Genomic DNA, 26,699 nt, shown 5'->3' on the forward strand with positions numbered 1-26,699 from the left:
CTGATTTTGGACTTCCGGCCTCCGGAGCTATAAGAGTACAAGTGGGTGTTGTTTTAAGCCACTGAGTTTGTGGTGATTTTTTTTTTTTTTTTTTTTTTGTAGCAGCCAAAGGAAACAAGTACACCTGGGAAGCAGACTTAGTGACAAAGATTTGCAGGTAGGAATTTAGGTGGGGAGCGCCCCTCACTTGTAGGGAGTGAAGGAAGCAGAGGTGGATGGACCAGGCAGCCGATGGCTATGGAGTCACAGAGGATTCCACGTGGCCCTGCAGGGTGCCCCCAGAGGAGACAAGAGAGCCTGCCGTGAGCCTACAGTTCTTGGATGGGGCTGCCCTGGGCAGGAGATGTGGCCTTGGATAGAGAGCAGCTCATGGGGAGGGACTGTGGGCCCTCAGTGGCCACGCTCACTGGGTCCTGCAGGGTTCCTGCCCCTGAGGCGGGCACGCTTCTCTGTGCCTTCTCCCCTAGGTCCATAGGCTTGGCACTTGGACAGCTTTCTAACATCCTGGACGTCCTCATCTGCTGCCAAGATCCATGGTGTGTCCACAGCTTTCCCTGAGCAAGAAGTGGGGGTTTTGGTCTATCAAGTCTAGATGGTTACTAAATGCTTTGCACATGCTGCTGACTTTCATCTTAGGAGGATCATTAGCTATTATCCCCATTTTATGGAAGAACAAACTGATGCTCAGAAGGGTAAAGTGAATGCCCAAGGTCAGGGCCAGGACGCTCCCTAGGTCTGCCTGGTGCCTTCACTGTCCTGTGACTTTGCTTCTCACCACCCACCATTATTAGCTGTGTCATCTCGAGCAGGTCACTTAACCTCTTTTGGCCCCAGTTCTTTCAAAAGTGAATTCTAGGCTTTGTTGTGCCTCCCTCCTAGGGTTTTGTTTTTACTTGGCTTCCAAGGACACATGATGTTTTGTGCTGGGCCTATGACCCTGTTGCTCTGAGTCCCTGAGCCCCGCAGGCTTGCCCCCCCCTGCTCCGCCTTCATCCAGTCCCCTGGTAGTGCTGGGCTCCTGATCTAGAAGAGAAGGAGGGAGCAGCAGGGGACAAGTCTCATCTTTGACTCGTCACCTTTGTGTTTTCTCTTAATCATGTGAATTAGGCAGGACCGCTATGAGTAGTCATGTGGTGGCGGGGGGCGGGGGGTGGCCACGGAGGAGGTGGGGGGTTGAAATCCAGCCCACACCAGGCACCTCTTGGTTGGCACAAAGGCACCATCTGCCAAGGGGCTGCATCTGCCCAGAGGGAAAAGCCTTTTAAAATTCTTACGAAAGCTACACATAGGTTCGCAGTGTGTTGGCCTAGCAGGAGCCCAGGGCTTTCAGCTCAGCCCTCAGACCCTGGAATCCAGAGTAGAGAAGAGAAGGAGAAGCAAACCCCACCCAACTCCCAGTGGCAGTTCTAGAAGCCCCTGGGATCCCTGTGTGGGAGCTGCCCAGCCTCCCAGAGACAGGCAGACGGAGCCCAGGGTCTCCTGTGTTGCCCACCTTGAAGCCCTCTCCCCGCAGAGGGGTTATTATTCGTCTCTCCCTTTCCAGTCTTTCCCATATGGGCTCCAGACTAATGTGCCTCAAACTCAGACCTTACTGCATCCCTTCTTTGGCTCAGAAACTTCTTGTGGTTCTGCCTCATCCAGGATGCCATTCAGTGCACATCACACATACACACACATGCACGCACGCACGCACGCACGCACATGCCCCTCCAGGGCCAAGAATCTCCTTACTCTTCCCTAATTTTCTTTTGGCTTTCTGTCACCTCCTGTCCCTAGATTCCACTTTCAGATCTCTGCCTCTCGGATCACTATCCTCACCCTCTCCCCTCACTCTCTAAATAGTAACTTTCCCAATGAGCTGCACAAAATCCCCTGCTCACGCAGGTCAGAAGGCCATCTGGCCTTAGGCAGGGCTATGGGCCAGCAAGCAGCTCTGGGGGTTCAGCTTGGTGCCTCAGATACCCTGAGAAGTGGGTGCTCTGTGGAGCCTGCATCAGACAGCATCCTCCTGTGTGATGGGAGTTCCCCAGGCAGGACTTGGGGGCCCCATCTAGCTGTGAGTAGGTTCCAGGTCCCCCAGAGGCTCCCATGGCCCCCCTAGATGGGAGGATCAAAGGTAGAGGAACTGCAGCTCCTGGGGCCCCTCAGCCACCTGCTGCTGCTGGATCCCCAGGAGACCACCAGCCTGGAACCCAGACAGTCAACACACACGAACTGAGACTGAGCACTGGAAGGTGACACGTGTGCCTAATACACACTGCCCCACACAGGAACCACTCACAGCCACGTGTGGCTGCTGAGCACTTGCATTGTGGACCGTTCAATTAGGAAGGGTTGAAAGTGTACAATAATAATACATGATGATATTATGGTTCTATTGGGTGGGAAAAATCGTTTCAATTGTCTTTTTACTTTTTTAATGTGGCTATGAAAATATTACAAATACATTTGTGGGTACCCTTATATTTCTGTTGGACGCCGCTGGTCTTGCGTGTCGAAAACATGGGCAACGTCCTTGGATGGTCCTTCCCACTGTGAGGCAGGCAGTGCTTAGAGATGGCCTAGAGAAAGCAGAGGTGGCCTCCGACATGGAGCACTGGCTGCGACAGGTGTGGGGCACTGGCCCCGATGCTGCCCTGTGGCCCAAGGGCATGGCTACTGCAGCTGCTCCCCGTGCTGGGTGCGTCTCGGAACAGAGCCTCTGCTCAGACCAGAGTCTGAGCGTCTGGTGTGTGCAGATGAGGGGCCGTGGGCCTGGGAAGGAGGCTGACAGATTCTCCAGGCAGCCTTCATTACCATTCCGAGAGGTGACTCATCTGGATCCTGCTCTCCTCAGGCCACCCTGGGTAAACACGGGCCATCATCTGAGCCATTAGGATGGCTACTGTCACTCATAGCAAATCATGTTGGACTGCAGTGGGGGGCAGGGGGGGTGCAGTAGGGAGGAGGGGATGCCCAGCTAAGAAAGTGGGTGTGGAGGAGGACAAGGAGCTCACTGCACCCCCTCCACCCCAGGGCTCTGGAGCTGTCAAGACAAACTTTCAGGAAGACCCCAATGGCTCCTACATCCCAAGCCAATTGCCAGTTCCCAGCCAATCTGCAGCCAGAGTGGAAGGCTTAGGACCTCTGAGAGTCATGAGCAACACAAAGACCCCTGCCCCTCTTCCAGCCCCCCACCAAAGCAGCTCTGGCCCAGGGGGCTAGGCTTCCTCCCCTGCAGCTCCTCCACCCCAGCCAGAGCACAGGGACTGACAGAGTGGCTCTATGGGCCAGCAGGGTGCTTCCTCCCTGGGGCAGCCTGGCCTCCCAGTGGAATTTTGGCTCATGGAGGCGGTGCGCCCTCTGCAGGATTAATGTACAGTTGCAGGCTCCACAGGGAGGAGGAGGTGGCTTATTCCAGAGGCTGTACCTTGGGGCTGTGGGAAGCCATAGGTCCTGGAGAGGACCTCTCTCCTGTGTTTAAAGAATGCGTGAAAAAGTGTGGTTAAAAATAAATGATAATGGTGCACCTGACTCCTGGCAGTGTCTGCCCAACCGTTCCCAGTTCTCTGCATTTGCTGGGCCACACACGTGTAGTCATTCACGTCACAATCTGTAAGGTAGGTCTTTTTATTCCTAATTTAGAGGTGAGAAAACACAGGCTCTGAGAGGTGATGCGTATTGTCCAGGGCCACACAACTGTTACCTGGAGTCTGACTCCAGAGCCCTGGACTAAACCAGCTCACTCTGCAGCCTGCTTAGGGTAGGGCTTCTCAGGAAAGAAACAGGGTGGGCAGCTCTGGTGACCATCATTGTAGTGACCAAGATGAGGTCATGGAGAAGTGGGGAGGACTTGGGCCCTGGGGTAGGAGCCACAGCAGGCCATTTCCGAGTTCTCCTGAAGCCCCAGCAACATGTGCTGTGTCCTGTGTCCACCCCCCCCCTCGCCCCCGCCTCCTTCCCCAGCCCTCAATAAGACAGCTCCATGCACTGGACCTGCCTCTGAGCTTAGCCACAGGGTTGCGGTGAAAGATGAGAGCAAACCCACTCATTCACTTGCTTTTCACTCTTCTTCCCATTTCTCAGAGGGAGAAACGGAGGTCCGGCAGGTGTTTGTAGCTGAGACTTTGCCCAGGAGAGAAGAGTCAGGCATTGTCTCTGAGCCTTCTCTGGTCTGTGGCTGCGGGGGAGGGGGGGGGAGGCTCGGCCCTGTCTCCCCATCTCTGCAGACCTTGTGTCTCTTCTTCACATTCTTTCCCTCCTCCCTCCTGTCTTGTTCTGACAGGTTCTCTAATATTCTCCCCTACTGAGCCGAAGCGTTTTGAGGACCCATCTTCCCCAACTCCCCCTCATCTGTCACTTCTCTGTCACTTCATCACCCTCATCGCATATAGGTCACAACAGTGACCTTCACCACACCCGCCCCCTCCCGCTGCCTCCGTTAATGGCATTTCCACCATCACCTTCACTATCGCCACCATCACCGTTGCTCTTGTTTCTGTCAGCAGCATCGCTATCATTACCTCCCCCACCCTGTGATTTCCTCCACCCTCGCCTCCTGTTGCCATCCTTTCTGCCACGACCATCGTCAGTATTACCTCTGTCATCTCCATTTCATCCAGAGCATCCTGTCCTATTCTGCCATGATCATCACCGCTGCTGCCACTACTGTAACCTCTGTCATATTTGCCGTCACCGGCACCATGGCCACCATCCCCTCCAGGACCCCTCTGTCACCACCCCTGTGAGCAGGAACTTCACCCTCCCTTCCTCCTCTGTCATCTTCTCAGCTATTTCCAGCCCTATCACTTCCGCTCTCATCTCTCCCATCACCTCCAGCATCCCTGTCACCACCACCTCTCCCCCCAGAGCTCAGAGTCTGGCATTGAACCAGGGACGTGCGTAAGGAGCCCCGTTAGAGGAGAACATTCTCCTGCTGGATAGACACCCGCTCCCAGACCTCTCAGAGAAGACCAGCAGCTGGCGAGGATGCATAACCATCCCTCCTCTTGCCCCTTCCTCAGGACGCTTCTGACAGGAGACCCAGCCCTCCCCGCCAGCCCAGCCAGTACCTGAAGAGACAGCTGCTGTCTGGACGAGGCCGTTAATCTGGGGCTGCCCTTATTTGCATAATGATTGCATACATTTGCATTCCATTTGCTCCCCGCTTCTGAGCACCCTCATGGTGTGGGTATTTAGGTGCCATTTGCATATCACTGCAGGTGAGGGTCAGCCTTTGAGACTTGGGCACTTATTAATTCCCTAGAGAGATTCTTTTACGTGCTGGTTCAGAAAATAACTTGGAATGCCCAATTCTAGAGTCTCTCTGCTGAGGGGCTGTGAGGCAGGGAGGTGGGAGGTACAGTTAAGAGCCAGGAAGGAGAGGGCAGTGGGACTTTAGGGAGGTCCAGGGCGGAACCAGTGCTGGAGGGAGGGTGTACTGGCTGCAGAGACAAACTCTGGTTCTCAACATCAGTTCAGGATAGTGCCCTGCACAGCCACTCCTATCCTAAGCCCACTCCAGGAGTTCCCGTTGTTGCTCAGTGGGTTAAGAATCTGACTGTATCCATGAAGATTCAGGCTTGATCCCTGGCTTCACTCAGTGGGTTAAAGGATCTGGCATTGGTGTGGCTGTGGCGTAGGCTGGCAGCTGCAGCTCCGATTCAACCCTTAGCCTGGGAACTTCCATATGCTGTGGGTGTGGCCCTAAAAAGACAAAACAAACAAACAAACAAAAAACCCACTAAGCCCACCCCATCTAATGCCTGCTCTGAGCCTAGCAGTTCTCCTGACTACACACTAGAATTGCTTATGGAGCTTTTTAAAAATACCAGCGTCCTGGCCCCACCCCCAGGGATTCTGATTTCATCATTGGGCCCTGGGCACAGGTTATTATTAAAAGCTCCCTGGCGACTTTAATGTGCAGCCAAGATTAAAAGCTGCTGCTTGTAGCTCTACCCTCCCACCTTGCCCCCACCTCCTGCGGTCTCCCATGACCCACCTCTCTCATTTCCAGTTGCTGCTAAACTTCTCCTCACTGTGGGCTCACCTAGCCCCAGGGTCTTACAGGACAATTTGGATGCTAGTGCTCTGGCTGTAGACCTCAGAAATAAATCTATTCCCTGCTCCCCCACCCCTCATCCTCCTGGCCATGTGGCCGATCGCTCGCAGGGCAGGAGAGCATTTGGCACTGCCTGGAAATTCCTGTCTCTGCTTTGTTCTTGCCCAATGTCATCTCTGTGTCTGGGGCTGGTCCAGAGAGGGGTCTGCAGGGGCCAGGATGTGGGGGGGGGTGCTCCTGTGCAGTTCTCCTCCACCCCTCTTCTCCCAGACTCACGTATCTGGCTCATTCCAGCCTCCCTGGCTTTGCTGCCTCGGCTTCCATGCCCAGCAGAGCCACGGTAGCTCCTCTTAGCTCTGCTGATTTCCTTGTAACCCCAGAGCCCCACCCAGCCCAGCCCCCGTCCTGGAAAAGCAATGTCCAGAGCAGCCTGAACGTTTTTCTGCAGAACAAGCAGCAGTACACATGGCTGTAATTTGGCCTTCCCCAAACTTATGGATCCTAACAAGCATGTGGTACACAGGGCAGCACAGGGGAAGTAGGAGAGCCACTGCATGCCCTCCCTCAGGATCCAGCCCTGGAGCATCTCAGCCTACCCATGGGTGGGTCCTCAGTTTGCCAGAGGCGGGGTGGCCTGTGACATGGGGTCTGCCCTGCAGGGGTCTGGATGGAAGACTCGGGTGTGTGCCTTGGGGGAGACAGCAGACCCTGGGTAAGGCTGTGGGCAGATGGAGAGGTGAACACGGGGAGCTGGCCCAGGACCAATACTGTGGTGTTAACAGTGGAGGCTTGGGGCCCACGGTCAGTGTTCACATTCTGACCTTGCCCTCGCTGGCTGGATAGCCCCGGATCTCAGCTTCCTTACTAGTAAAAAGTGGGCAATGATGGTGTCTGTCTCTTTAACTTGAGGTTGATGGGAGAGGAAGCCTATGGCGTGCTTAGCACAGGGCTTGGGACACAGTAATTGCTCAGCAAGTGCTTCTCATTGGGTCGGCGGTGGCAGTAGCAGGAGCAGCAGAGCTGGCACAGCCCCTCCTGACTACTGGTGACGGCCCACGGCCCGAAGGGGGCAGCTCAGGCCCCAGCACTGATGAGCTCTGGGCTTATAGCCCCTGGCCTGAGACCACCAGAGGACACGGGTCAGAGGACACAGTCAAGCCACATTCCCTCTGCAGGAGTGACAGAACTGAGCAGCTGGTTTATGCTGTGGTAGAACTGGCAGAACTTGGTCAGATTGACATGTATATATGCATGCACACGGAGGGGCAGGTGGCAAGGGCAGGAAGGGAGGAGATAGTTCGTTTGGTCCAAATGGACCTGAACATCCTTTTTCTGAAAGGCAAACAAAAAAGACCTTTCCAGCATAGTGCCATCTCAATCAGGTTTGAACAACAAAAACCAACAGGAATATCCTGAGGCTGCAGTATTTGTGTATGTGTGTGTGTGTGTGTGTGTGTGTGCACGCGTGCTGGGGATGGGGCCTGGGAAACACATCCATGACAAATATCAGCCTAGAGGATCAGTGCGCAGGTACTGTTTGTCACTTCGCCATGTTCAGCCAACACTGATGGCTCTACTGATGCTCGCTGAGATGGCCTTTTGTTGAGAAAGAAACCTCACATTGCCTCCTATATCACTACCTCCCCATTTTTTCTAGTATTTCTTTGTTTTTCTTCCTTTACTTCCTTCTCACCCTCTTTCTTCTTCCCTTGTCCCCTTGAGAGGCCAGTGCTCTGACCTCAAGTCTGATTACTTCGGTGGGGGTGGGCCCTGGGCAGTGGAGGCTCCTCCCACTGTGTCCCACCAGCTGTGTCCTTCCCCCTGCAGGAGGAAGAGCCCTTCTTCCTCACTGGACAAAGTTCTGGGGCTTCAGCCCAGGACTGGACCCTGCTGGCCAGCTGGAGGACGGGTGCATAGCCCATTTCCTTGCTCCCTCTCTGAGCCAGAAGCACAGACTCTGGGTCCCAGAGAACTTGGGTCTTTATACATGCCACCTCTGTGGGACCGTAGGTGGATGGAGAGCCGTTTTCCTGGTTTCAGGAACAAGGAGTGGGTTTGGGGTCATTCAAGGCGGCCAGAGAAGGAGAAATGAAGGACTTTCAGGGACGAGGTTTCGAACAAGAGTGGAAGGAGGAGAAGTGGGATGAGGTCATGGAATGGATATAGCCAATCCAAGATTTCACATCAGGCTCAGGACCAAGTTTTGGTCTGGATGCTTCCATTTACTTTATCTCCATATGCATGACCACCATGACTCATTTAAAAATAATTTAGGTCTTGCTCATTGGAAGTGTGTCTTTCCAGAATGAATTTATCCTTGATTTCATCTCCATCATGATTGCCATCACCACCAACACCATCATCAATATCAAATCAGAGATGGCCATTGTAGGAATTCCCTCTGTGGCTCAGTGGTTAACGATTTGACTAGAATCCATGAGGATGCGGGCTCAATCCCTGGCCCTACTCAGTGGGTTAAGGATCCGGCATTTCCATGAGCTATGGTGTAGGTCGAAGACAGGGCTCTGATCCCAAGATGCTGTGGCTATGGTGTAGGCTGGCAGCTGAAACTCCAATCTAACACTTAGCCTGGGAATTTCCATATGCCATGGGTGTGGCCCTAAAAAACAAAAAACAAAAAAAGAGAGTGAGAGAGAAAGATGGCCATTGTAGACAGTGTTGTGGCCAGAACACAAGTCAGCACAACCATTGCCCCCCAATGACATCTTCTCCACCACTGCCAGAATCGAACTCACGCCTCTGCCAGGAGCACCACCACTGACATCACCACTACCACCACCTTCGCCACCATCAATGACCTCACACCTCTACCACCACCCCTGCCACACCACTGACACCAAAACATCACTAGCAACCAGTATCATCACCAATATCCCCATTGTCATCACCAAGACTGACTTGGCCACCTCTGCTACCAACACGACACCATTGCTGACATCAGCATAACTGCCACCACCCTCTTTGATGTTCCTACCATTGGCCTCACTGACACCACTCCCACAGTTATGATTCACCATTAGTACCAACATCACAACTCCTCCCACCCATTATTATCATCATGACATCATCCTTGAATCACCACCCTTGTCACTGGCACCGCCACCACCACCACCACCGCTAATTGCTGTCTTCTCTCCTAGAACTGCATTCCTTTCCTTCAGAGCTCAAAAGGGATTTGCAATTATACGTATTCTTTAAGGCGATTACCAGGTTCTCACTCAACCACACGTGCCATGGAAACAGGGATCGCGTCCCTCTTTTTCCCATTGTGGGATTCTCAGTGCCTGGACACTGGGCAGCTCACAGTGAGGACTCAGTCATTGTCTGTGGAATGACATTATTTAGACCAGCACACTCTTGACACTGAGGGAACATAATCTCTAGACTTTGAATGCTTCCCCTAGTTCTCGCTCTAGACGGGATCTTACTGGAGAAAAATTACCCTGGGTGATAAACTACGAGAGGAGAAGCCCGCCCAGCGGTGTGGTGGGAAGATTCTAATCTGCAGTCCACCAGGCAGGAGCACAGCCGATGAACGGAGAGATGTTTAACTCTTCTACCATCTTCATTTCCATCCCTATGTTACCTGCAGTTTATCTGAACCGGAATCAATTCCCTGTCAAGACTTAATCCAGTTCATCTTTAAGAGAAACGGAGCTTTTCAAACATGCTCCCAGTAGGCCAGAGATTCTTTGGAGGAAATGATGACCTTCAAGGAGGGGTCCGGGAGGGGGGGTCACAGAGACAGGGGCTCTGGGCTTCCCACCCAGACTTCAACCTCTGGGCTCCTGGTGTAGATTTTGTAACAATAGGGCTCCGGTGGTTTTAAAATCAAGTTTGAACACCATTAACCTAGAAGGTGAGTGGTTGGGTTTTTTTAGTTTTGGAATAGATGGTTGGCATTGGGTCTCTGACCCAACCAAAAATCATAAGCCAACCAACTCCGCCAGGACAAAAGAAGCATTAGGAAATGCACAGTCAGTGTTTCGATGGACTCTTCTCTTCCCAAGGTCACAGTTAGCTCATCCAGATGTCTTTAACTCTAGTCCTTTGGCAAAGTGGAAACATAGTTTTGTTCTTATAAAATTGTATTCCATGCAGAAACCCTTATTAAAATAAACTGTCCTGGGAACAGAAGCCCGAGGAGGAGCGCAGTATGTGAATTTATGCATGTGCCTTCCTGCCCAGCAAATGCTCCCTCTTTCACCATGCAGAGAAGACCCTGGTGGGGGGACCAGGGCCTCACTCTTCAGAATAACCCCGTCCAGCAGAGGCAGAGCAGCCAAGAGACTCAGAGCCAGCCACAGATGGGAGATTGTCACCCGAGGAAGGGAAACCAGACACTAATTGGGGACATGGTGCCTTTCAGTGATGGTCACTGAGAGTGACAGGGTGTGAGCAGAAGGAGAGGGAGAAGGATGGTTGTGCTTCACCCTCAAGGGCAAGGGCCACAGTAAAACCGGCAGATCCCTCCTGCCCATCCATCAGCCCTCTCTGCAAAAGAGTAGCTACTGGGCAGGAGCCTGTAGGTGTTTGTGTGTGTACACAGGTGTGCATGCACACACATGCAGCTGTACACACTTGCCAAGCAGCTATGGGGGCACTCGGCCATCCCTGCCTCTCTGCCAACTCATGTCCGTCCCCAGGGTGCCCCTTAGGGCATGGGCAGGATGGGGGTGGGGGCTCGGGGCTGGGGCGCAGTCTGGGGACAACGGGCAGCAGGAGCCTCTGCTCCAGGGAGAAATTAAGGCTGAAAAATCGAGTTTAGTTTGAGCTGGCCTTCCAGGCTGAGCATGAAGATGCACTTGCGAGGGGGCTTTGAAACCATGAGGGGAGTCACTTGCCAGCCGGCGTCTATTCCTCCCACAGACTGATGGGAAGCCCAGGAAAAACATATTCATGCGTGACTGATGTGTTGGGAGTAAGGGGAGCAATGGAGGGGGAGCCCTGGGGTCAGGCCTTCCTCCCAGGACTGAGCCCCAGGGAGTGAGCAAGCCTATTAGAGCCGCTGCCTCCAAAAGTTGATTCCCCCTTAACCCTTTCCTTTCCGGTGCAAAAGCACTGCCGCCTTGGAAAATCCTCAGCCACCAAGGAATTGCTGACCAGAACAATCTCTTCCCAGGATATGCCCGCTCTCTAGCCCTGGCATTCTCTCTTCTTGTTAAACAATCCTGTCTCTGCCCTTACACGCCCCACCCCCCACCCCCCAGGAGACACACTGCTCACCACAAACTGTGACTCCAGAAGGCGGTTTCCTTGCAGCTGTATTACCTATGCACTCACCCGAATGCCCCATTGGACCTGATCCTGACCTCATCAGGATCTCGTCTGGTCCTGTCCATTGAGGGCGTCTATCCATTGTGAGTGTCCTCAGAGAAGGAAATCCTTTAATGGCTGAGGGACCTGAGGAAGAGGAGAATTATGGCTGGTAGAGATGGATAGACATTGGTCTGTCATTCTCATGCTTCAGTTCATTCAACCAGTGACCTTCTCCTGAGCCCCTGAGGGCCCAGCCCATGTGCCCAGATCTGCTGGGATGGATGCAGGGAACGAGGAATAAGGGCTGTGTTCTCAGAAAGCACCACCTTCCCTGGGGAGGCAGGAGTTGCACCTGCACATGGAGAGGAGACCATGCAGAGCAGCCCCCGTGGGCTAGTGACAGAGAATGTAGCTCAAGCTGTGTCTCTGAAGTCGAATACACCTGCCATGGGCCGGGCTTGGGAGATCAGGGAAGGCTTCTTGGAGGAAGAAGTGAAGGAGGACAAATAATCAGGGTAACTTACATCCTTTTGGATGAGCTCAGCATAAACTATGCAGGCAGCGGAGATCAGCTCATCAGCATCAAGGTCGATAAGGTTGTTGCAGGCCTGTGCCGAGAGAAGGTGGGGTGAAGGTAGGGCTCCCTGGGCACAGGCTGGCACAGGTGGTGACCTGCCACTTCAAGGGGACAAGGCTGCTGCTCATGGTAGTCACTGGGGCCACCTGATCTCTCTCCAACCAGCTTGGCACAGTGCCTGCAATTTTACCCTTGGAATTTTATATATTGGAAAGATGGCAAATGCAGGTTTCCTACTGGGCTCTAGCAAGTCCCGGGGTTCTGCCGAATGTTTCAGGGGCTCCTAGGAGGACTCGTTTTATGATTGGGGTGCCATCTAAGATTATTTGTTTGTTTGCTTTTTAGGGCTGTACCTGAGGCATATGGAGGTTCCCAGACTAGGGATCCAACCAAACTACAGCGGCCAGCCTACACCACAGCCATAGCAACACAGGATCTAAGCCGCATCTGTGACCTACACCACAGCTCATGGCAAGGCCAGATCCTTAACCCACTGAGCGAGGCCAGGGACTGAACCCACAACCTCATGGTTCCTAGTTGGATTTGTTTCTGCTGCGCCATGATGGGAACTCCTAAGATTTTTTGGAGTAAAGATTTCAGCTGCTTTTTAGAATCATTGGAAAATTCTAGGTCTTTTGTCACAGGAGGGACAAAGGGTTAGATGTCAGTCAAGCTAAAGGTTAAGAACCGTTTAAGGCCTCACTTTCCCCATATGCTAAGTAGGGGTGACTGTGATGATGTTATTAGCCCTCTGCATCAGGCTTAAGTGAGCTGGTCTGTAAAAGCACTCAGCACAGTGTTGGGAGTATGTCAGCCCTCATCGCTACTCCTGCCCAAGGGCAAAAGGGGCGCTGGAGCCCAGGGACTTCCCCAGGGATGGTGTGGATGGTGGGCGCCTCCACGAGCTGGTGGGGCGGGGCCCGACCCAAGGGTGTTCTCACCAGGAGGATGTCATCGCCCGTCATGCTTTCCTGCAGCACCTGCTCACGCACCATCTGCAGCATGCTGTAGGCCACCAGCACCTGGGAGTTCCTGCAGGGCTTCCCTGTCAGCAGTACCTGCAGGTGGCAGGTGAGCCTTAGCCTGGCCTGTGGCCTGAGACTGCAGATGCCCTTAGGATGGTACGGTACCCACCAACCACATGCCCCTGTCGGCCACACCTGGGCCTTGCTGCTGCTGTGCTCATTCATCCAGCCTCTGGGGTTCCAGGCATTGTGCTTACTGTTGGGGAACTCAGAGAAAAAGGCTTCAGGGAATTCCTTACACAGAGGAAGGGAGGAGGGAGAGTGTAATGAGAGGGAAGAAGGGAAGGAGGAAGCGAGGAAGCAAGAGGAGAGGGAGAGAGAATGAAAAGGATGACTGAATAACTCTGTAGGATTTGAGTGGAGCTTTGGCAAAGCAACCGTTGTTGGAAAGTCAGCAGCCTAGGGGTGTCGCCAAAGGCCTGGGGGTTGTCATGGACTTGAGCATGGAAACCAGCAGGCCAGGAGGGAGGGTTGAGGCGGGGGGTGTTGGATTGTGGGGTGCCAAATGCCTGGCAGCGCAGTGGGCTGGCTCCTGCAGGCAGTGGCGGCCAGTGGGCAGGGCAATGATGAGCGGTGGGCATGTTCCTGGGAGGTTCATCTGCTGATGCCCTGGGGACTTGGGTCAAAGAACTGCAAGCTCAGCCTGTCCTTGGGAGACCCTCCTTCTCCAGGGGTGAGGGCTCGGAAGGAGTGGGCCCTCAGGTGGAAGGGAAGGTCAAGGAAGCAGCAGCTGGGAAAAAGAGAGCAGAGCGGGGCCGCTCGCGCAGGTGGGGTGGCAGGGAAGCAGATGCGGGTATGGCTTCCACTGCACAGGCCCCTCCTCCCTGTACTGCCCCGAGAAGGTGCAGTGGTGGCTTTAGATGAACAGATGGACCAACTGATGCTCCAGTGTCTTCCAGCAGGGTAGAAGCAGAGTCACTGGCCCAATACATCCTACTGAACTCCATCTAAAGCCGGCAATAAGGGGAGGCAAGGAGAAGGGCTTCCCTGGGGTAGGGCCTGAGACTGCAGATGCCCTTAGGATGGTACGGTACCCACCAACCACATGCCCCTGTCAGCCATGCCTGGGCCTTGCTGCTGCTGTGCTCATTCATCCAGCCATTCATTCATTCAACCTCTGGGGTTCCAGGCCTTGTGCTCTGCCCCCAAGGAGCCCCTCACCTCCCAGAGCCTCCAGACGTCATCAAAGGACTTGAAGGCGTGTTGAAAGCAGAGGCAGAACCAGGGGAAGAGGGACTGCACGGCCCCAGCACCCTTGCCTTCTGTGGGGAGAGAAGCAGGGCGCCAGCTGGGGGCGGGGGTCAGGGCAACAGCAGATAAAGCAAAAACCCACAGAATGAGGCCAAACAACAGAGCACACAGACTCACTCAGGAAATGTGGAAACCTGGGCTTTCCCTTTCCCATCTGCCCTTGGAGATGGTTTGAGGTGGATTTTCCACGTTCCAGACTCCAACCCCATCCAGAGGAACCCTCCTCCCGAGGCCTAACGGAAAGACCAAAGGACCCCGACTGGGTCCCAGGCCCTCTCCCACGCATGCCCTGGTTGGGAGAGGTGTCCGGTGGCAGAGGGGGGCACTCACTTAAGTGATCAGAGAACACAGGGTCCAGGAAGTTGATCAGGATGTTGAGCATGTCGAGGTTCTTGCCCACCCCGATGTTGATGACACAGCTGTGCTCCTGGGAGAGACGGGGGTGGGGAACCTCTTGAAAGCACTGAAAGAGTCATCTTTGCTTCATCAAATCCCAACTCTGGAGGCTCTGTGTGCGTCTGGCTCCAGGCCGAGCCCATGTCTCTGTATGCGTCTGGGTGTCAGTGTATGTGTGTTTGCAAACATGCATATATCATGTCTATATCTCGTGTGTGTGTGTGTGTGTGTGTGTGGTGGGGATGCAGAGATGTCTCAGGTGTGGCTCACAATGCAGTGAGTCCAGTTATTCCTCCAGACACATACCGTGGGTCTGAACTAATCAGGACCAGGCAAGAGCAGCGTGCACACGGTTGCAGGGATGGGGGTGGGTTTGGGGCAGCCTCTCACAGATCACGAGGAAAGGCTTTCCAGGAAGACAGTAACAGGGAGCAGCACCTTCCAAAGCCCTCACCCTCAGTGTGGGCATACTAAGGCCCTAGTGGGTCTGGATGCAGGTCATGAGAGAGTAGCAGTGAGAGATCACACTGAAGACAGAGGCCTTGAATGTCTGGCTGAGGTTGGATTTTATTTGGGGCCTGTGTGGAGCCTTGGAGGATTTGTAGGAGCAGAGCTGTGTTTTGGGAGTGGAATGCCAGGAGAAGGGTGCCCTCGGTGGACCTTGCCAAACCTTTCAAGGTGTGACGAGAGCTGGACCCAGAGCATTGTTATTCCCCTTCTCAATCCCAGTGCCTGCCATGTCCCGTCCAGAATGCACCCCACTGAGGCTGGCATTGCCTTTGTCTGGGAGAAGCTCCTCTGGGACTCAGAGGGCTATTTCCAGGCTGGAGGGAATGGCTGGGCTGCCAATACTTGTTTAACCTTAAGGAGTCGTTTGAGGAATGGGGATCCCAAGCCAGGCCCAGCTCTCACCGTTTTCTGCAGAAAGAACTGGAAAAGCCAGAAGGTCTCATGGTCATGTTCTACCATCAGGTGGAAGAGCATCACCATATCATGGAAGCCCTGCTGGTACTCTGGAATGGAGGGGGCCAGTGAGGGGGGGGGCACGGAGGAGCGGAGCCTGGGCTTGGGCAGGGTCAGGTCCCAGGAAGGAGTTGAAATGATGGGGCTGAAGGGAGGCCCAGCCCTGTGACACACCTGCTTCGGTGTTGCAGACATAACTCAGGAGCAGGATCTTCTCCAGCCTCTTCTTATCAATAAGGACATTGCCCAGGGGGTCTTTGTCATAGAGTTTCTGGATGTCATATGCTAGGTGGAGGGCAAGGGATCGGGGGGTAGCACCAGATCACCTCCAGCAGAAGGTCCATGGGTGAGTTTATTTTCCCCCAACCCCAGAGGGTAGGACCCAGGACGTCCCGGGAAGGGGGCTGTAAAAAAGGTACATCAGCCCACTAGGCGCCACCACTCACTTGCGACCTGACTGCCTGGGTTTTTTCCCACCTCCAGATCTTTGACCAGGCTTTATCCTTTGCCAGGGGTGGCCCATCCCCATCCATTTCAAATCTCAGTTCATGGCCAAGGGGGAGGAGGTGTAGACAGACCAGCAGGAACAGCATATACCAAGGGACCTATGGTGCTGGGCATCCAGGGGCACCCAGTAGGGATGGGCGGATGGACTGACCAAGGTTGAGCTGGAAAAATTCCTGGCACATGTCAAGGAAGCTCCCAGGAACATGGGCACCACCCCACGGACGTGACTGAGAAGGGGCAGGAATGACATCCAGCCCTCCCTGCTGCCCAGCCCGGCCCATGCCGCTCCGCTCACTGATATTGTTCCGGGTCTCTGTGAAGTTCCGGTGCAGGTTTTCCAGAAGGGGCTGAATCTTCTCGTACATCTGGCATAAGGCCTCGTAGTTCTTCCTGTGAGACAGAACTGGGGCTGGACGAGGCAGCCTTCCCCTCCAGGTGAGTCGAGGGCCTCTGAGCAGTGCCCCCACCTAGATGGTGCCCGCTGCCTCCCCTCAGCTCTGTTGCGCCAGCCCCAGCCACCCTCTAGTGTGCAGGGAGACAGGTTTAACCTCATGGCTCTGCAGTCTGACCGCTGCTCCTGAATCCTGCATCCACAGCTTAAGACCTGGGTATCTGCCCCTGGGGTCAAGACTTGGGGATATCACTTTCTACCTCTACGCCTCTGTTTCCTCATCTGTAGAATGGAGCCAACACTAGCAGCCGTGCCTCAGAATTGGAGGGGCTGGATGTGTCCATCATTAGAATGAGGTTAGGTGGTATCATGGGCTGCATGGTGACCTCCCAAAAGATGTATCCACGTCCTAACCCCTGGAACCTGTGAATGTGACCTTATTTAGGAAAAGGGTCTTTGAAGATGTGATTAAGGATCTTGAGAGGAGCTCATTCAGGATTACCCAGGTGGGCCCTGGATTCTCTGCTGCCTGGCTTATTCTCTGCTGGCCCCGTGTGGGAATCTGCTCCACTTCAAGCAGACTGCACAGCGTAGGGCTGGGCTGGGGGGCAGTGCGAGGAGGTGCTGGGATCAAGTCCATGTGGGGTGCCACATCCAAAGTGGGGCAGGGGAAGGTGCCCATACCCCTATGTGCGGACCCTGAGCGTGGTGGGGGGGTTGTCTCTCAGAAAGAGAAGTCCATTTGAAGGAAGCAGCCTGAACCTACCAGGCTGGGGTGGGCACCCACTCCCACCTGCATTGCCACCTGCCCCCCCACCCCCCACCCCCCCACAGGATCCGGCACTTTTTACCTCCTCGTGCTGTCCACTGTGAGCCGCTCATCCTGGGAACTCTGCCACGAGTAGTAGCCTGTGAGGAACTTCCAGGCTTCCGTCCTCACGAAGGGGTGCAGACCCTGGGAAGGGGTGAAGGTGAGAAGTCATGGGCTAGCTGGATGCCTGCCAAAAGGGTCCCTCCCAGTGCCATGCTCATCCCTTCGCCCACCATGCCACCCCAGTTCCAGGGGGAGCCCAAGGGTAGTTCAGGATCGTACCCTTTCCAGGATATTAACGCAAATGAAGTCTCGTGACTTGGCCAAGTGACCATTCTCGTCAAAGAAGCCATCCCATTCTGTCTTGTCAATGGGTGGTTTTCTCTTCACCTGGCAAGGACACCCCTCTGTTAGGAATCTTTGGCTTTTCTTTAAGTGTGATTTTAAAATGATAGATCCTGGATTTTGCATTGTGAATCAAAGTTCACGGCCTCTGCTTCACTTCTGAAATTTATCCTGAGGAAACTACTGAAGATATATAGAAAAATGCTGTATGCACAATAATTTTCATTGCACAGTATTTACCAAAATGAAAAATGCAAGCCTGCACTAAATGTTGTGCAATAAGGGAATAGTTAAGTAAACTCTGGTTTATACGCTCAATGGGATATCATGAGCCATTTAAATTGATGCTTACAAGGAATGAATAATAATCTGGGCAAATACAAATGGTAGCTGAAGAAAGCAAAAAACAAAATTGTGTATTCAATATCTATTCTATGTACCATTCTCCATATGCATCTGTTACATATTGTAAAAACTGCTCCCTATATACTCTTATGTACTTTTATAGTGAATTAACCACTATAAAATCCTGTTAGAAAAAAGGCTAACCTCTCAACCCCCCAAAAAACAGTGATTGTCTTTGAGTCATAGGATTATAAGTGGTTTTTTTTTCCCTTTTCCTTGTATTTTCAAACTTTTCCATCCTTATATGTACCACTTTGTTAATGGAAAAACATAAAATATGCACTAATTAAACACATTCATGAACTCCGTTTTACCTTTCCTAGAAGAGTGAAACAGTGCATCATAAGGACTGGTTTCCAGTCTACACAAGGGGTAGGGGTGTGTGTGTGTGTGTGTGTGTGTGTTGGGAAGGGTGAATGAACATTTGCATGCAAGGTAGTTTAAAAGGGTCATAAAAGATTAACTAGGAATTGAGTTCCTGTTGGAACAGGAGAAGATTCCTAGAGGAATCTTGTGTTGGAGAAAATATCTTGGACTGTCACCCTGCAGACAGGAAAGTGTGCTGATGGCCAGAGCTTGGCAGGTGACTAGACAAGTCCGATATATATCCTACCAACTTACCTGTGATATATACTTGAATATGTGCATGTGTGACTCAAACCTAAGTTTGCATACAAGTCACCTGAGGTTCTTTTTAAAATGCAGATTCTGACTCAGAAGGTCTGGGGTGGGGCCCAAGACGACATGTTTCTAACAAGCTCCCTGAGGATTGCTAATGCTGGTCCACTGGCCTTGTGTGTAGAAAGGGGTTAGAAATGTAACAGCTCTGGAAATGGAAAAGGAGAGCCCACAGACCCAAACTGGAGGTAATTTCCACCACCTCCATGTTCGATAGGGATGGATTGAACAGTACACTTTAGTGACTCATATGTGCTCCATCTTCTGAACCAAAATAGGACATATGAACCCAAGAAGGTACAAAAAAATCTTGGCATTGGCCTAACCTTGGCAAGCAGGGTCCGCCCTGATGTCATACCCCACTCACTGCCCAGACACTGTCCCCTGAGCTGACCTGAGCCAGGCTCCTGCCCCCTGACAGCCATCGTCCTGTTCTCCCGACCTGTCCCTGTCAGAGACTGCAACGCTCAGAAGGAAGGAGAAGGGAATCGGCAGAGCTGGGCTTAATTATAAAAGAAAATGCATGAACTTCAGGAATGCATTTCCTTGTGAGTTTGAGTCTGCTGTCGATGTCTGCGTAAAGACAGCTGTGATTTTGGTGGGGCTCGCAGTGACCCTACAGATCCAATTTGGGGAGAACTGATAATACTAATGAGTCTTCTGACCTGTGAACACAGTCTGTTTCTCCATTTGTTTAGGTTGTCTTTAGTTTCGCTCAGCATTATTTTTTGTGGTTTGGGATGTGTCAGTTATTCATATGTTTTTGTCAGATTTATTGCTAAATATTTCATTTTTTCAGGATGCTATTGTAAAGGGTATTATTTTCAACTTCCAACTGTTCATTGCTTGTTTATGCAGATACAGTGGATTTTTATGTATTGATTTTGTATCCTACAGCCTTGATACCCTCACTTATTAGTCCTAGCAGCTTTTCTGGTGGATCCATAGGATTTGTTATATAGGCCAGTGATGGGCAAACTACACCCCATGGGCCAAATCCAGCCTCCAACCTTTTTTTAAAAATAAAGTTTGGAGTTCCCGTGGTGCCTCAGTGGTTAATGAATCCAACTAGGAACCATGAGGTTTCGGGTTTGATCCCTGGCCTTGCTCAGTGGGTTAAGCATCCGGCGTTGCCATGAGCTGTGGTGTGGGTCGCAGAGACAGCTCACATCCCTCGTTGCTGTGGCTCTGGCGTAGGCCGGTGGCTGCAGCTCCAATTAGACCCCTAGCCTGGGAACCTCCATATGCTGCAGGAGAGGCCCTAGAAAAGGCAAAAAGACAAAAAAAAAAAAAAAAAAAAAAAAGTTTAACTGGCACACAGCCATGCCCATTCACTCAACTGTTGTCTGTGGCTGCTTTCCCACTACAATGCTAGAGTCAAGTGCAGCAGAGATACACGGCACACAAAGACTAAAGTACTTACTATCTTGACCTTTACAGAAAACGTTTGCCCATCCTGACATAGATGATCCTATTATCTGTGAATAAAGGCAGTTTCACTTCTTCCTTTCCAGACTGGATGCCTTTTATTTCTTTTTCATGTTTTCTGCCCTGGCTAGAACTTCAAGGGCAATGTCAAATAAAAGTAGGGAGAACAGACATCTTTGCTTTGTTCCTAATCTTACAGGAAAAGCGTTCGGACTTTCATGATTTGGTATGATCTCAACCATAGGCTTTTTTGTAGATGCCCTTCATCAGGTTGAGGAAGTTCCCTTCGATTCTCCTAGTTTGCTGAGGGTTTTTAATCAGGAATGGATGTTTTGCATCGATTGAGAGGCTCATACGGCTTTTTTTTTTTTTTTTTTTTTTTAGTTTGCTAATATGGTAAATGATATTGAATTATTCTGAGTGTTAAATCATTTCTTGGATAAACCCCTCTGGTGATATATTATCTTTTTTATACATCATTGTGTATTATTTGCTACAAAATTGTTTTTTTTGTTTTGTTTTGTTTTGTTTTGGCCACAGCATGCAGTGGCTTGATGTGGAATCTCAGTGTCCAACCCAGGAATTGAACCCAGGCTGGAGCTGTGAAATCATCAAGTCCTAACCATTAAACAACCAGAGAATTCCTGCTACAATTTTATTTAGGATTTTTGCATCAATGTTCATGAGAGATATCAATGTGTAATTTTCTTTTTTTTAACAATATCTTTGATTTTGGCATCAGGGTAATGTTGGCTTCATAGAATAAGTAGGGATATATTCCTGCTTTTCAGTTTTTAAAAATATTTTGTATAAAATTAGTATTATTTCTTTCTTCAGCATTTGGTATAACTCATCAGTGAAGCCATGTAGGCCTGGAGTGTTCTTTGTGGCAAGATTTTTACCTGCAAATTCAATTTTTTATTAGATTGAAAGACAGTGTCAGAAGAGATTGTTTTATTTTTGACTTTTAAAATTAGAAATTATAGGAATAGTACATTTTCCTTCTAATTCACTTAAAAAATAAAAACAAACAATACAGGAAACAACAAGGAATCAATAAATGCACAAAACTGATAGAAACCCAGAGAAATTATGGAAATAAATGCATTAAATTCCCTTATTAGCTGTAAACACTTAAAAAGTACTGATGATATTCTAAGCACTTTACATTTACCAACTGTTCCATCTTCACAACTATTGAGAAGGTAGGGGGGTTGTTACATCCTTTTAAATATTAGGGAACCTGAGCCCTAGAGGGTTAATTAGTATATCTGCAGTCACACAGTAAATATCAGAGCTGAGATATGAACCCAGAGCTTTTTGGTGCAAGAGTCAAGGTGCTTATCTCCAAGGCCATGCCACTGGGGAGTGGAAAAGGCAAAGATTTTCAGCTGGAATAAAAAATAAACACCCTACCCAAGCTGTTAACAAAAGGTATACCTTAGGGAGTTCCCATCGTGGCTCAGCAGAAATGAATCTGACTAGTAACCCTGAGGACACAGGTTCAATCCTTGGCCTCCAACAGTGGGTTAAGGATTGGGTGTTACTGTGAGCTATGGTGCAGTTTGTAGACGGTGGCTGTGAGGTAGGCTAGTGGCTACAGCTCCTATTTGATCCCTAGCCTGGGAACCTCCATATGCCGCTGCCCCTAAAAAGACAAAAAAAAAAAAAAAAAAAAAAAAAAAAGGTGTAAACATTGAATGCCATAGAAAGATTTACAAAATAAATGAACAAAGAAGTGTGAAAAGGGTCAAACACAATGAAAAGTGGCAAAGTACTCAAAGTAATATGCACAGAACAGCATAATAAAAGGTATAGCATAGACACAATAAGGCAGAGATAATTAGAAACAGCAAAAGAAGGCTGGCGTCTGCAGTCTGCCTAGTGCTGGGAGAATTTGCATCACTAAACCTCTACCTGCAACAATTGGCCATCTGCCTGCTTTGCCATGGCTGAGGTTGCTTATAAAAAGCCACTGGCTTTTTCCAGCAAATGCGTCTTGTCTACGGCCCACCACGTCCCTGGATCTCCCCACATCTCAGCAAACTCCAGCCCAGCCACCGGAATATCTAAGACATTTGCTAGCAAGCCGAGGACAAGCACAAAAGGCCTGACCACCTGCAAAAGGCAGTTGGGGAGGAGGTGGATTTCCACAGGAAGACCCCTCTGTCTCTTCACCAGTATAGCCACACCACCTGTCTTGGCCAGAAACCATAGGATCTGCATCTGGGGTCCTTCAAAGTAATAGAGATTGTCAACTCAATGACCACTCAAATCCATCTTCATCCTCCTATATCCCACAAACCTGTGATCACCCTGCCCACAGTCTGGGCACAATGATCTGGTCGTCCAGGAGACCCTGGTGGTCCATGAGGTGCTGGGTACCCTTCAGATTGTAGTAGCTCCTTTCCTAGTCCCTTGGGGGAGAGCAAGTATAGAAATCTCTGCCCGCCCCCCCTGCCTTTTTGGCCTGTCTAAGCAGGTTAAAGCCCCACCAGCAAACCTGGGGAAAGCCTGCCATGCACAGGTCCCTGGAGAAGGGGGTCAGAAGTGGAAGCCCTAAATGGTTTAGCCTCTCTAACAGCTCCTGCTGCTAGAGGCCTTGGCTGCAGGGAGATAACTCCCCCCTCCTTCCCCCTCTGCATCACTGGGTTCAGGATTTTCTCCAGTATTTTTAGTAAAGGAGAAAAGCCACTGGAGGATAAGGAAAACTTTCTGTGAGGGTTTTTGGTGCTATTTGCTCTGAATACTCATGGCCACAAGAGCCCCCAGTAAAGCCTCAGGTCACCTGAAGGACAAGACACACTTGTAGCAGTCACCATGTCAGTGACTCTCACCAAGGGGAGAAGGATGGCTCAAGGAGGGCAGGCATATTGAGTAGAAAGCTGGGCGTTGGGGGGGATGTGTGCCATTTGAAAGTTGTCTGGAGGATTGTTATCAATCCAGATGTGGAGGTGTGTCATCAGGATAGCATAGTCATTTTTTTAAATGGCTTAAAACAGGGGTTTTCAAAGTTAGCTGCATTCAATTAAGCTTTAAAAAAATGGAAAAACTGTTGCTGTGGCTGTGGTGCAGGCCGGCAGCTGTAGCTCCGATTGGACCCCTAGCCTGGGAACCTCCATATGCCACGGGTGCAGCCCTAAAAGGACAAAAGACAAAAAAAAAAAAAAAAAAAAAAAGGGAAAATGGAAAAACGAAGTTAGCTGCACATCAGGTTCTCCTGGAGGGCTTGTTAAACCACAGAGGGCTGGGCCCCATCCCAGAATTTCTGGTTCAGAAGATCTGGGCTCAAGAATCTGCATTTCTTTCAAGTGTCCATTTGATGCTGATGCTGCGGATTCCAGCATCACACCTGGAGACTCACTGCTTTAGGAGATGGACTCCTAAATCCTGGGTTTAAATACCAGCTCTGCCATTTACTAGCTGTGGGACTGAGGGCAAGTTGCTTAGTCCCTGTGCCTCAATCTTCTCATTTATAAAGTGCAGATAATAGCTTTATCCACCTCCTAGAATTATGATGAGACGAAGCAGCTATAAATAAAGCACTTAGAACAATCATTGTACATAATAAATGCTATATGACAGTTTATTTTATTATTATCCTTCTCTAAGTTCAGAGAAATGAAGAGAGATATGAAGGAAATTCAAATCAAGGCCTGCTAATAATCTGCAATAAAGCAATAACATTTAAAACTCAGGGGGAGAGGTGCTGGTTTTGAATTTCTGCTTTTTTATGTACCACTCTTTAAATCACTATGATTAATGAGTCTTGAGATTGGTTAATGTCATTATAATTAATTCCTATGATTTTGAAAAATACACTGTGTGGAAAATTTTATGACAGAGGCTGAATTCAAATGAACAGTGCATCTTATGAAGTGGTCAGGAGCCCACTACTAACAAAAGCACTACTGCCACCTGGTGGCAGCATACCAAAATTGTTGGCAAAAGCACCAAGGAAAGTATATCAGCATCTTTTTTAAGACTGAACTTGCAAACCCAGAACTCATTAAAGTTAGAATGTCACATATAGGCAAAAGGTAACACTGGCTTAGAGAGAAGGGCAAAAAGGGACCTGTATTTCTGAGTCTTGTCTGTAATGATGGTGAGACCAAGGTTTCGCCTACACTCTCCACCTTCTAGGCCAGTCAGGGTTCTAGTCCTCCCTAGACAGGGGAAAATGGCCCTAATGCAAACCAGAGGTTAGGGAGTGAGGGACTCAGAGCCGATGAAGAACCCACCAGGATGAAGGAGGCCGACTGCCTGGCAGAAAGGCTGTTTTCGGGAGAGAGGGTGGTCATGGCCCCTGCTGGCCTTCTTCAAAGCGACCTCTGACCAGATCTCACTTGAAGCTCTAAATGATGCTTTAATGAAGCAGGGGAAGGCAGTCTTCCTTTTGGGGGATAAGTTTCATTTCCAGGAGGAACTGGGCCTCTTCTGACCTCCCATACTTGAACAGAGCCAGCCAGCACGTGTCACAAAGCCCCTGGAATCCTCGTCACAATGACCTTGGAACCTAGGAGCACTCAGCTTTAGAGGAAAGACCCACCCAAGAACCAAGGGGACTAACCCTCCCTGTTTCCCAGAAAAATCACAGAGGACGTGCAGTGGGGGTTAGGGTCAGAGGACATGAAGACCAGCATGCTGAGCTGGTCAGGGAGGGCTTCCTGGGAGAGGTGGGCCTTGAAGTCTTTCTCCTTACTTCTGGCTCTCCTTCCTCTGAGCTCCCTTTACTTGTTGTCCTATCTGAACCTGGAGAACACCTAGAGTAGGAGACTTAGATTTCTTGGGTGCCACTTGCCGACTCAGGTTCAGAATGTCTGGGCTGTGGACTGGGGAATTATATTTTGAAAAACTCCCCGGGTGACTCAGGTTAGGTATTAGGATGGTAGTTTCCAGGGATACAGATCAGTTTCCCTTGTCTTTATATCCAAAGCACTGAAGACTGTGCCCGAGTGACTGAATGAATAATTTAATTGAAGAGAAGAGTAAATGAAGCTCTCTTAGACCCCATCTTACTTTCCTCTCTGTATATATTACCGAGGTTTCTATACAGGCCTCATCTCCCCTCCTACGCTGAGTTCCTTTAAGGTGGGGCCAGTGTCTGATTGTTTTCTGCTTTCCCCTCCCAGTGCCAGCCCGCCTCCTGGCACTTGGTAAGGGCTCAGTACCTGTGAATGAATCTGAGGAGCTGGCTCCTCTTGGCTCCAGCATCACCAGTTCTCCACCTTAAGCATCACTTGCATTTCTACTCAGGTCCCAGCCATTAAAGCCATCTGGCTCCATAGCATCCTTAGTCATTAGAAGAGAGTAATTAGACCAACCAAATTGAAAGCAGGAGCTGGGAGCTGGAATTTGGACTCTGACCTCAAATTTGGATGTTCCCCCCTTCTGAGCCATGGATCCCCCAGCCATGAAATCAGAATACAGTCAACCTCTGGCTTGCCCATCCTTATTAACATAATGAATCAGCATCCATATGGAAGTCTTCAGTGGACACAATTCACTGTCTCATTTACTGTTACTGTTCTGCTAGCTTGCGGCCCTGCAGGCAGCCTTTTAAATCAAAACACTTTCTTCTCTGCCTCCCTCCACTATTCCATCCCAACCTAGGAAAGCGCGACGGCCTCTTCCCCTGGATCTCCTGCCCCTAGGTCTTCATGGAGCAGGAGGAGGAGCAGCTTTGAGTAGGAAAGATGTAGAATAAGGATGAAGCAGCCTCCAACGGCAGGATGCCTAGCCTACCCTCTTCTTTTTTTAGGGCTGCACTGGTGGCATATAGAAATTCCCAGGTTAGGGGTCAAATTGGAGCTACAGCCACAGCAACGTGGGATCCGAGCCACAACTGCGACCTATACCACAGCTCATGGCAATGCAGGATCCCTGTTCCACTGAGCGAGGCCAGAGATCAAACCCTCATCCTCATGGATACTAGTCAGATTCTTTTTTGATGTGCCACAAAGGGAACTCTGGATGCCTACGTTCTGAGTCTTCCAAAGCAAATGTCCCGAGTGGGAGGCATTTAGTATTATTTATGCCTTGGTTCCTCTACATTAATGACGACAACGACTGAGAAGTAACTGTAATTTTGCCCTGAGAAGCTGAGGATCAGCCAGGGAGTTGGAAAATCTGAGTGCTACATCCAACGTGGCTTCTAAAATGAACACGATGTGCATAGATCATCTACTGAACTTCCTCTCACCACTGACTCTCTGTCTGCAAATTGCAGATAATAACCCTTCCCCCAATTAGCCAATAAAGTTTGGTCATATTACAAAAGCCTCACAGCAACCACATGGAGGCTTAATATTCAGACAGAATTACCGGACCCTGCATTGAAGCAAGAAGGATTTTTGATCCCCTTTCCTCCTTTTTTCTGATCCTTACAAGGGATTTGCATTTGTCAATCTCACTTTCTCCAGGGCCAAATGGTCCTTACCATGTCCATTTATTTGCATAATTGCCCCAATTCTTTAGATCTCCCTGTATTTCTTTTCTTTTATGCATTTCCCCCCTCCCTGATTGAATTTCTGTACATAGGGATTCTTCAGGGCACAAAAACCCAGGTTTTTAAATATTCTTTGTGGTATGAGAGTGTGGGC

The 26,699-nt window shown here is 50.5% G+C and overlaps 1 protein-coding gene and 1 long non-coding RNA gene across 5 annotated transcripts in view; one reads left to right on the forward strand and one right to left on the reverse strand.

Moving 5' to 3' along the window:
• LOC110261566 overlaps positions 1–26,699 on the forward strand; it is a 123,828-nt gene that overhangs the window by 30,353 nt on the left and 66,776 nt on the right. The gene's annotated exons all lie outside the window — the stretch shown is intronic.
• TBC1D21 (TBC1 domain family member 21) lies at positions 10,718–25,415 on the reverse strand. 2 transcript variants are annotated; one of them, XM_001928547.5, is made up of 11 exons: positions 24,339–25,415; positions 17,524–17,631; positions 17,282–17,385; positions 16,335–16,429; positions 15,707–15,817; positions 15,482–15,582; positions 14,504–14,600; positions 14,084–14,184; positions 12,839–12,955; positions 11,845–11,928; positions 10,718–11,464 (listed from the first exon to the last, which is right to left on the reverse strand). In XM_001928547.5, exons 1-11 carry the CDS (start codon positions 24,396–24,398, stop codon positions 11,432–11,434), a joined length of 1,011 nt encoding a protein of 336 aa, XP_001928582.1. In that variant the 5' UTR covers positions 24,399–25,415; the 3' UTR covers positions 10,718–11,431. The 2 variants fall into 2 exon arrangements, with proteins under 2 accessions (XP_001928582.1, XP_020954734.1); XM_021099075.1 differs by lacking the exon at positions 17,524–17,631.

The sequence above is a fragment of the Sus scrofa genome, chromosome 7 (assembly GCF_000003025.6).
Source record: "Sus scrofa isolate TJ Tabasco breed Duroc chromosome 7, Sscrofa11.1, whole genome shotgun sequence".
NCBI lineage: Eukaryota > Metazoa > Chordata > Mammalia > Artiodactyla > Suidae > Sus > Sus scrofa.